The 11,018-nt window shown below is 59.2% G+C and overlaps 1 protein-coding gene across 13 annotated transcripts; it reads right to left on the reverse strand.

Annotated features, from left to right (window-relative positions):
• Window positions 1–1,242: 1,242 nt before the first annotated feature.
• Window positions 1,243–11,004, reverse strand: PEX16 (peroxisomal biogenesis factor 16). 13 transcript variants are annotated; one of them, XM_086341359.1, is made up of 13 exons: window positions 10,203–11,004; window positions 10,060–10,122; window positions 7,682–7,786; window positions 6,597–6,632; window positions 5,702–5,778; window positions 5,221–5,354; window positions 4,981–5,081; window positions 3,951–4,031; window positions 3,692–3,820; window positions 3,530–3,602; window positions 3,284–3,403; window positions 1,848–1,912; window positions 1,243–1,404 (listed from the first exon to the last, which is right to left on the reverse strand). In XM_086341359.1, the coding sequence occupies exons 5-13, from the start codon at window positions 5,702–5,704 to the stop codon at window positions 1,346–1,348; spliced, it is 765 nt and encodes a 254-aa protein (XP_086197485.1). In that variant the 5' UTR covers window positions 5,705–5,778; window positions 6,597–6,632; window positions 7,682–7,786; window positions 10,060–10,122; window positions 10,203–11,004; the 3' UTR covers window positions 1,243–1,345. The 13 variants fall into 13 exon arrangements, with proteins under 13 accessions (XP_086197485.1, XP_086197487.1, XP_086197488.1 ...); XM_086341361.1 differs by having other exon boundaries at window positions 10,060–10,104; window positions 10,203–10,994; XM_086341362.1 differs by lacking the exon at window positions 7,682–7,786.
• Between the last annotated feature and the right edge of the window lie 14 nt (window positions 11,005–11,018).

Here is an 11,018-nt window from a genome sequence, read left to right on the forward strand (position 1 = left end):
CCCTCAAGACCCCGCCTCCACTCCGCTCAGGCTCCCTCCCACCCCAGCAGGGCTGCCACACCACCGCAACAACTACTTGTGCTGTGTTCTTGCGCACACAGCCTCCATTCCCGACTGCCTGCTGAAAACACATGAAGTCTCAGCAGTTTAGAAGCCGGCTTGAGTGGAGGGCTCCCTGACCAGGGCGCCCTCCTGCTGGGGCGGGCAGGCAGTCTGACCACGGTCCACACACACTTCCACCGACCGCAACAACTCGGCATAAGGAGGCATCCACACACCCGTCCCCGCCACCGTCGAGAGTGAGGGCGGCGAGCTGGGCCTGACTCACTTCCACACACGGCACGAGGCCCAGAGCACACTGCCATGCCCAGCCAAGGTCGCGGGTCTCGAGTGGTGACCACCCAGTGCCTTCGCCCCCGGCCCGGGACCAGGACAGGGCTTCCCAGAGGCACTTGGGGAAAGCAGTCAGGGACAGCCGGCCCGTCCCAGGGTGTCTGGGGGCAGCAGAGGCACAGCTGACACAGGGCAGATGGAGCCCTCTCAGAACCTACGCGGCTGCCCGACCAGCTAGAAGCTCCAGCAGGAGCGTGCGGTCTGCTCACAGCGCAAAGGCAGCAGAGACTGAGGGAAGGGGGAGACCTGGCAGGAAAACAGCAGCTGCCATGCCCAAATCCCTGCACGGTGCCTCCAGGAAGACCATGGGGGAGACGCCGGCTCGTGCCCCGTGAACCCGCATGTGGCGGCTCCCAGCCCTGCCAACCTTACCACTGCCCAGGGCCGGCCACAGCGCTGGCTGGGGCCTGACGTCCCCATCCCACAGGAGAAAGGCCTTCTGCCCTCGAGCAGGGGTCAGGGCTTGAGGTGCCCCTCTGCACTGAGGCAGGCCCACCAGCACCATGCCCCACCACGGAGCTGCCAGGCATCAGGCCCCGGCAGGGCGTGGGCTGGAAGACACAGGGGCAGCTGTCGTCCAGTCTGGGTTCAGCCTTGCTGGCCGTCAACAGGGACCAACCGTGCTCGTGAGGTGGGGCTCCAGCTTTCTGGGCTGGAGAAGCCCGCGTCTCAGTCCTGGTGGGGGCATCCCGGCCAGTGACGAGGTGTGGCATGTGCTTCCTTCCCCTCAGGATGCGGAGTCGAGAGGGAATCAAGGGCGCTCTAGTGGAGACCAGGGCTGTGTGCGGAGCCCGGCCAGAGTGATGGAGCCGGGAGCCCCGGGCTGGGGGCATGGAGCAGTCACAGGCGTGGACACTGCCAGAGTCAGTTTTATTAGGGCAGAGGGGCCCAGGGGACTTGAAGAGCTGAGGCACCCCCTACCCCTCCCCACACCCCACTTGCAGAATGTCCGTCAGCCCCAACTGTAGAAATAAATTTTCTGCCAGTTGGGCAAGTAATCCATGAGCGGCCCTGCAAAGACAGAGAGGGGAGCAAGTTCAGGGCTGAGGGCCAGACTCCAATCCGGCTCTACCCAGGGCCCTCCTGAGGCTCCCATCCGCCTGGCCAGAGCCCCCACCCTGCCACCTCCCCCGCCAGCATCAGAGCCATCTCTGGCCGTGTTTCAAAGAGTTTCAAACTCACAGAAGTCACACAGCTGTCCCACTGTCCATGTGGACAGCCAGGGCCTCTCTGCTGAGGGTGCCTCTCCAAATGGCCAGCAGGCTTCATTCCTCCGTATAGTCCCCACCCAGCGAAGTTGGTCTCATGACATTCAAGGAGCTGTCACCCACCCAACCTAACCTCTGGGCTCCCTCTCCCAACTGTGCCAAGAATCAGATTACAAGGAGATACAGGGAGCCGGGCCACACATAAGCTCCGTGATGGTAATTATCATGCCCTCACCCCATGCTTACTTGTGACCAGACCAATGCCTGGGACATGGTCTGCCAGGAGCTGGAGTAGAAACAGGATCTTAGCCCTGCAACAAAGGAGTAGCCTGAGTAGGGGGGCCTGGGTTCCTGCAAACCCAGGCGTGTAAAACCTCTGCTGACCACCTGACTAAAGGCAGTGCATCCCAGAAGCCAGGTCACCACGTGCATCGAGGACATCCTCGGGACAGAAGGCTCTGGTCCAGCCGTCCCCAACCACACGCCTGGGAGGGTCACACCTCAGCCCACAGCTGGCAGGCAGCCCAGAGCCAGAGACTATACTGTCTGACAATAAAAAGGGGGAAGGAAACTTCTCTCTCCCCAGACTATATCCCAGAGGTCCTCCGCACCCTGCCCCTGTCCTCTGAGGGACTGGCTCTGGGCCCTCCTCAGTCTGGGCCACTGCTCTAAGGGTGCTGGGCTGGTCAGGTTGGCAGGAAGACAAGCCAGACTGGAGGCCTGCAGCCTGGGAAGCCACCTCTGCAATTAGGTAATCCTCAGTTCAGAGCAATACTGGGGCTACAATGCTTCCTCTGTAGAGTGCAAGCCATCTGTGGGCAGAGGTCATGATCCACCAAAGTCTCCAGAGCGTTTTCTCTGGAGTGTGGAAGAAGATTTGGCTTTAGAACCTTATGAGCTTTCAAACTGATCTGAAAATAGAAACTGTCAGGCAGTTATTTTCACTGAGGTGGTTATTAAATCTGACCTAAGCTTACTTTCTACCAACTCAGAAAATAAACAGAAGTTGTATGTACAGAATGTTAAGTACAATTCCAACGATCACTCCAGCCTTTAAGCAGTGTACTTGTTACAACCTGGACAGACCGGGTCCTGGGAGCCTCCAGCCTGTCTCACAGCCCCAGTCGCAGTATAGGGACCACTCCTCAAATCTCAGTCTGACCTCAGGTGACCTCTTTGGGAGACTTGGCCCCAAGTCACCCCTGACTCACCCCCAGCAGGCCTCTCTGTGGCTAGGAGCTCTGGACCCTCAGGGGATGGAGGGAGGGCTGGGCTAGGCAGGGACAGGCCAGGAAAGAGCACGGGTGAGGGAACTGGCTGGCTGGTTGGCTTCATTTCAGCTGCCCAGCCTCTTTGAACTTAAGTGTCTCCTGTGAGCAGTGGGGAATGACCCAACTGTTTAGGAAAGTGGGCGAGCAAGCTAAGGATGGGGAAAGTTCATGCCCACGGTCCCCGGGGCCCTGCCCTCACCTGCCAACAACAGCTTAAGCAGCACACTGGGCAGATGGCCCCAAGAAATCAGGAGTGGCCACACCCAGGTAGCACATGGCAAGTGTTCAGTGAACCCAGATCGGGGAAGGAGGGAGGGAAGGCAGGCGTGAACCAGCCTGGGGAGTCGGGCCTGCTTCCCCCACTCTGCCCTGCAGAGGGTGCGCCTTGCCAAGCCAGGGGCCAGTCCTTACTCAGAGAAGCGGTCGTAGAACGGGGAGCGCAGCAAGTAGTAGAGCAGCAGGATGGTCCGGCGCCGCAGCTCCAGCCGCTCCCTCCGGGTCAGGCCCTTCCTATCGCTCAAGAGGCTCAGGCTGGGGGGAAGGGACAAGGTTCGGGCCAGTGACAGGAGAGGCAAGGACCCTGCTTGCCCACGTGAGGCCGGGCCTGCAGCACAAAGCTGGACGGAGGGAATGGGGCCCCAGGCAGGCCCGGCTCACCTGGTCACATCCACGACACCGGACAGGAGCCAGGGTGTCCACGACCGCTGACCCCAGAGGCCCAGGCTGAGCACTGCCGGCCACGGCGTTAAGGATGTCTCCAGCACACGGCCCGCCCTGCCTGCCCCCGTCTATCGCGACCCGGGCCTGGGCTAAGGATACAGTGCAGCAGGGGCCGGGCGATATGCAAAGACTCAGCGATGGTCTCCTGTAGCCCCAGCGGGGTGGGGGCAACGCCCAGCTCCTCCCGCTGCTGCGGGGCCCCCCAGTGCCTGGAGTGCAGGGACGGAGCTAGAACACAAAGGCGGCAGGTAAGCGGCCGGCGGGGCAGGGGGCGGGCAGGCCGTGACGAAAGCCAGGCCCTCAGGCCCACGCTGACCTCAGCACCGAGGTGTCTCATCCAGCAACCTCCCACACTTACTGTTCTGGAGGGTTCGCACCACCCGGTTTGACCGCTTCCCCACATATGACTGCTCCTGGCTACCAGAGCTGTGGTCACCATCTAGTGGGAATAGATAAAAGGTCGTATTGTCAGAGGGACACGTTTCTAGCAGAGCCTACAAGCGAATGCAGGTGCAGTGAATGCTCATGGCTAGGGGGAGAATGGATAAACCTGTACTAAGGCAGCAGCTGAGTCAAGGACACCACAGCACAGGCTGTGCCTAGGACCTGTCCACGGCGGGCAGCATTCCGCAGCCCTCCCCAACCTGGGGAAAGGCCAGTATCACCTGTGCAGATATACCAGCCAAGAACTAAGGCCTCCCAGGCACTGGAACAAGGCGGGGGGCCGGTAGTCCATGGCGACCACAGCACAGAAGGGGCTGTATCTGGACTTCCCCAGTGGCCCAGCGGTTAAGACTCCATGCTTCCACTGCAGGGGGTGCAGGTTCCACCCCTGGTCAGCGAACTAAGATCCCACAGGCTGTGTGGCGTGGCCAATAAACAAAAATGTTTAAGAAGGAGGGGAAGAGCGTATCTTCTGAGTGCTTTGCTTTCAACATGACCATGAAAACAGAAGCAAAGACTTGCCCCCAACTCAAAGTCAAGGGGGTAAGACCCAGAGGCCAACAGCTGATGGGCCCAAAGCCCTGAAAGGGCATATCTGCTGGGTACCCTGCCTCAGGAGGCTGTGCTCTTGATACAGAGCCAGGCCCAAAGACAAGGCTGGCAAGACCCCTGCTTCCTCCCGATGCTCTGTGTCCTCTTCCCGCGCCCATAAAAATGACTGAGGACTCCAACGTCAGAAGTCCTGAGTTTAAGCTCTCATCCGGCCTCTGACCTCATCATTCTTTTCTTTTCTGTAAAATACCAATATAAGATGACGACGAGGACAAAATGAGTAGATGGGGAGAGATGTGCCCCACGGTGACAGTGCCATATTCAGGTAGGTCAGCTCTCATCTACCAATCAGCCCCGTGCCCCGTTCCACTCCAGAGCGGGCAGGCACTTACCCCGGGACTGTGCCTGGGTCTCCCTGTCCAGCGGAACGATGGGGGGTGAGGTCTGGAGGCCAGCCTTGAACCAGATCAGCAGGAACATCCGAAGTACAGCCCTGGGTTGGGAGTACGGCAGGGCTGGGGAAGGGGGAGGTGGCTAGCCGGCAGGGGTCCGGGCTGCTCTACTGAACACCGTCGGTACAGCTGGTCTCAGTGACCCCCACCCCAGGCCGGCCCTCCACAGTCCCGACATACTTGGCCAGCTGGATGAGGGCGATGACGAGCCAACGTCCTACTTCGCCCCACACCTTGGTGGCCCCCATCTCCATGAACACCTCCACACACTCCAGCACGCTCAGCCATGTCAGTAGCCTCTGCTGGGACAGGGACTGCAAGAACCCCAGGCCAAGAGGTCAGGAGGGCCCCCTGGTTTCAGCTCCTCCCCCAGGGGACACCTCTGACAGGAGACATACATGTTCCTCTTCCCAAGACTAAGTGCGTAAGCCTGAGGTCTCCTGCTGGGACAGGCGACTCCACCCTGTGAAACCCAGTCTCTCCACCTGATAAGGGGACACTAATGCCTGGACTCGTCACCTAACGGCTAGAGGCACAGATGGAGGCAGCCATGTCTCGTACTCTATGAGAACATAACGCGTGCTCCAAACACGGGCTGGTGGTTACTATTTTGTTCCTGAGGCCCCTGCTTCTGGCCCTCAGTTCAGGGCACAATTCTTACCATGGGTAATTTTTTCCGAAGTTCCTTCCGTAGGATTCCGTCATTTAGCAGCACAAGCAGGTTAGAGGCAGAGTACACTGAGGGGCAGAGAGTGGCCTTGAGAGGCTGGCTCTGCAGCCTCCACCCCCTCCCCTTCTCCCCAGAGCAGCAGGGATCACCTATTCCTCACTGTGCTCAGCCACCCACACACTATGTGGAAACGACAGGTCCTGCCACCCACTTCCTCAGAGCTCTCCACTCCCCCTAACGACCTCTTGTGTGAGCACTAGAACAAGAAAGGATGGTTTGATCTCTATGACATACCAGCTACTGCCCTGCTGAATAGCACTGGTTATCCAGCAGCCCACAACTGCCCAACATGCTCCAAAGAGACATGGGAGGTGCAGTCACCTCCTGGCCTTTGCCTCTCTGCAGCCTGTCCTTGAAATTCTATTCCATCCCTACCTTTTAAAACCCAGCTCATCCTTTCAGGACCTGTGCCTCCTGTACTGACCGGGTAAACACCACTGAGGCAGTTACAGTCTGGGCATTCTGGAATTTGGGAGATTGGGATTTGAATCCTGGTTGAGGCCTTCGGTGGCTGTTCCTTAACCTCACTTAAACTTCTGTTCCCTTAACTGGAGAAGGAAGACAATAACAGTAGCCACTTCACTTGACTGTAGGGAAGATTAACAGAGCAAAGGCAGAAGAGGCGCTTGGCTCAGCCTCCTGACCAGTCAAGGTCCCCAGACATCTCTCTCAACCATGGGGGGTATACGCGACGGCCTAGGACAGTGGACGCTGGACCCCTGTCTGATTCAATCACAGAACTGGATGATCTAACGGGAAATCTAGGAAGCCCTCTGGGAAGCCCTCCCCCACCCTCTCGCCCCCCACCCACCCGAGCCCGGCTCACCCAGCTCTGACAGCTCGTGCGAATCGGCGAAACGACCTGGGGAAAAGGCACAGAAGGAGGCGCCGGTGAGAGTCTGTCTCTCCCTGCCGCTTCGGGTCCCTGGACATTCCCTCCCTATGCCCCAACGGGAACCTGGAAGGAACTCCTCAAGCACAGCGATCACTACCCAGGCTCCGCAGGGAAGGGAAGGGGAGGCAGGTGGGGTCAGATGTCAGAGATCCGAAGGGATGGGTCAAAGGTCAGGGTGGCACCTGCCAGCAGGTAACTGAGGCCGCGCACTGCCGTCTCCAGCTGGGCCGTGGCGGCCGGGTGACGAGTCACGTACTCCTGGTAGCGGAGGCCCAGGAGCCGCAGCTTCTCCATCCTGCCCTCGGGACCGACAGACCCACGGACCGACAGCGCGACTGGCTACGGGGCCCTGCTTCCTGCGCCCTCCTTCCTGCTTCCGGCGCTAGGCCCGCCTCTCTGCTGCTTAACTTCCGCGGGCCACAAGGACGGTGACACGAAGAGCCGTTGAGGCACCCTTCACCCCATTTCTTAAATCCCCTCCCACCAGGGTAGCGTTAAGTAACCGCGGGCCTAATCCCGCCCTCCCTAACTCCTTCAGGTCATTGGTTCACACGCTCTTCGCCCCCGACCCCGGCGGCCCCAACCGGCTTTTCCGCCTTCCGGGTTTGCCGCCTTGCACCTGCGCAGTTACAGCTCCGGGAAAAAGCTCCCGCGGCAGCCTGAGCAGTTAATTCTGGAGTAGGGATCAAGAGCCTTTCCAATAGAATGCCGAGAGGCTCGAACGGGAGGACTGGCTTTTAAAGGGCTTGGGAGGCAGCGCCCAGAGAGGAGCCTTCTCCATCAGACTTGGGCGGGTGGGGAGCGCGGGGACAGCCTAAGGACAATCGGACTGTGTGCAGGCGCGCGTTTGGCCCGTTGCCTTGTCGCCTGACTTCTCCCAGAGGTAGTGCTGGGGAAACTGAGGCAGCGAGAAGTCCAGCCTCCCACTCAAGATCCCCCTGGCCAGCATCGTTAGTGCCCCGGATCCCACACGGAGCATGTTCTCCCTCCCACCGCCCTCCCGCCAAATCGCGCACCTGAACTCCCATCTTCACGGAGAAAAGCCTGGCCTGGGCTTCTGCTCTCCGCTCGGGGTGACCTTAACGAGGATTTTCCCTTCTCTGGGCCTCGGGTTTCCCCATCTGTAAAATGGTTAGAGGGCAGACGGGCTCTTTGAACTCGGGGTCAATTTCACAGCGCTTTTTGGCCCTCCGGTGCATCTTCCAGCTCTCAGCTGCTTCCCAAGAAACGAGAACTTCTCCAGGGAATCTCTTCCCAAACGGGTTAGCCTCTCTGGAAGGAAGTGGCGGCGGGAGAGGAGCGGCCAGAGGTGGAGGGAACGGATGCGCGGAAGAGGCGGCCGCCGATTGGCTGTGGGCAAAGGGGCGGGGCAAGGCTGGGCCCCACGGGACTGCCCCGCTGGGGACCAGGGCAGCAGGTTTATGGTACTCTGAGAATAGTACAGTATTTTACTTAATCCTCTCCACCAGATATTATCTCCACAAGAGGAAAGGATCCGCTTAAGAACGCCCCGTCAAGATTGGAATCCTGGTCTAGTCTGACCACAAAATCCAGGCATTTTAACACACCTCACCAAGAAATCACAACCCATCTTTGAGCTGCCTAAGTCTCCTCCCAGCTTAGTTTTCTTCTTTTTCAGATGGAGGATCTAACTTCCCGCCCTGCCCCTGCCAGGGAATGAAGACTCAGGGAGATGTGTCCAGGGCCTCAAGAGTGGCAAACCTCCTGGGGAACAGAGAGGTGGCCATGGGCATCATCTACATTATTTTTCACCACCTTCTGGGTGCCAGGCTCACTCATACTTAACTCCTCCTAGTAACTTGGCCAGATTGGTATGAATTCCATTTCACAGATGGGGAATAAGAGGCCCAAGAAGGGGAATGGACTTGTCTTAGGTCACACAGCATGGCACTGGTCAAAGAGACCACAGTAAGGGTCTCCTGTGATAGGGTCCTCTCTCCTACTGCTCACAGCTCAGCCAGAGCAGCAACTGTTGAGGCCGCTTGGTCATGAATCAAGTTAGCAACTGGGATTAAGACCAGGGCTCAGGGCATTTGGCTGGGGCTCTTCCTTCCTTCCTCCCTACATCCCCTGCCGTCTTAATGAACTTGTTCGCCAAACCTCATCAGCAGTATTCTCGCCCCTGTATCTGAGGCTAGAGACACAGAGTGAGGAAGGGGAAGTGTGGAAGGCAGAGTGGAAGAGTGAGGAAGGGGACTGTGCAGGGTTTCTTTGGCATTCCCAGGGCTGGTGGTTCCAGTGCTTCTGGGGAGGGAGAAGGGCATGGGAGACAGAGGAGCGCGCCCCCCACCCCCACCCTTGGACAGACTATAAGGGACACTGGGGCTGCAGGCTGTTTTTCTTCCCTCCCTCAGGCCAGGGAAGGGATCAGGAGCTCAGCCAGGTTGGCAGCAGCACAGCGGCCTGAATTTCCTCTCCAGATCTTGTGCCTCATTAGGTCCCAAAGACAAAGAGGGTCGTGTGTACAGGAGGCACCCAGGGCAGCCCCGCCCTCCTGGGCCCCTGCCTGAATTTGGTCACCTGGGCTGGGCTTTGAAGGGCCTTTGGGCAAGTTGGACCTGATCCTGTCTCCTTCACTCTGGCCCGAACCACAGGGGAAGACAGCTAGACCAGTCCAACAGGTATACCGAGGTGGACACCGAGGCCCAGAGAAGAGGCCTGGGTAGTCTAAGGTCACATAAAAAAGTCCTGGGTAGAGCTAGGTCAAACGAGGTCTCTGGCCTAGAAGACCAGCACTCTTTCACATGCCCATACCTATCTCCCTTTCCCCCTTCCACACCCCAGAAGAATTTCTTGCAGGCCCAGCAAGGATCTCAGCACCTCAATATCCCCCTGAGTGATAGTTTGAGTGAGGAGTAGGGCCAGTACCGTGAGTGACTACCTGACTACCCAGCTCCCTGCACAGACTCCCTGATCAAGCCCTCACAGGGTACCCTATCCACTCCTCCGCAGTCTCTGCTGAGGGGCCTGGGGAGGGATTCACTCACACTCATCCCAGGTCTAGGCTAGAAATGAGGCTCAGGGGACTGAAGTTTCGAAGCTCCAGACACATCAGCGGACCCTACCTCCCTTCATTGCTCAATTCCCAGATGTATGAGGAGCCGCATCAGTCTCCATAGTAACCACTGCCCCTGGCCTCCAAAGTCCCAAAGCCAGCCCTTCCTTGCAGACCCCCATTTCCCAGAGAAAGGCATCCTGGCCTCACAGAGGAGGGGAGTGGTCTCAGGCTGGGCTGCTCTGCCACAGCTTCTTCCCGGGCTGGGGCCTCTCAGACCCTCACTTGTTACAGCTGGAAGTTGGGCTGAAGGACACTGCCTGGACCCCTCTCTGTCCAGGTCACACTGCAGCCCATCCGTGTTCAGCACATACTCACAGGCCCTGGTTGGGTGCTAGAGGCCCAGTCCGATGAGCAGCTACCCTGTAGGGGAGACACAAGCTATAAACAAGTCAGTGAGGTTTCCTTGCAAGAAGAACTAGGAAAACAACAAATCAAGGAATGTGGAAGGAGAGGCCTACCTTGTGAGAATCTGATAGAATCCAGGAGCAGGAACCTCAAGGGCAGGTGGTGGGACAGGAAGCCCTTAAGGAGGAACGGCACTCTGCAGGGTAGAGCCTCAGGAGGGTTTCTAACTGGTCACTTCAGCTCTGCAGGGAGAACCCAGCTGGTGTCACAGGACTGACTGAGGGTTGATTGCTGCAAGGCAGGGGAACCTCAGCACAGGGCCTAGAGCAGAGGACAGGCACTCCGGCTCCATCAACGGTGATGGGTTGTTCCCCAATCCCTCCAGGGCAGAAGACAGAGAGAGATCCAGGCTGGGGGATGGGGGCCCGGCACAACCACGACTGTCTAGGCAAGGGCTGGGGATTCCCGGCTCTGCCGAGGAGGCCCCTGGCCAGCTCCTGGGCAGGAGGGGACCTTCACAAGGCGGTTTCTGCCGCCAGGCCACCTGCACTGAGTGGGGGTGGAGCAGACCGGGCGGAAAGCTGGGACTCCAGGTGCTCCGCGGCTCCTGGGCGGGTCTTGGCCGCCGGCCCCGCCTCCGCCCCCAGAGCAGGTGTCCGGACCCCCCCCCCTCCAACCCCCACCCCGCTAGGCCCTTCCAGCCCAGTTCCCTTTCCCTTATTCTGGCTATTCCTTAGATCCTGGGCCTGGGGACCCTGCCCCTCCCGCAGGGGAAGGTTCACGGGGCAGGGAAGAGGGGGATGGGCTCAAAGCAGGTAGTTTTGGACTGGTCCTTCACGGGTGGCTGCCCCCGAGCCCTCTGGCCACCCTGAGGGTTCCCGCATTTCCTTCCCCAGTGTTGGGGCTCCTGGTAGCGGGGCGGGGCAGCC

This window comes from Bos grunniens, chromosome 15, assembly GCF_055505025.1.
Source record: "Bos grunniens cultivar Pamir isolate PY7600 chromosome 15, Bosgru_T2T1.0, whole genome shotgun sequence".
NCBI classification, from domain to species: Eukaryota; Metazoa; Chordata; class Mammalia; order Artiodactyla; family Bovidae; genus Bos; species Bos grunniens.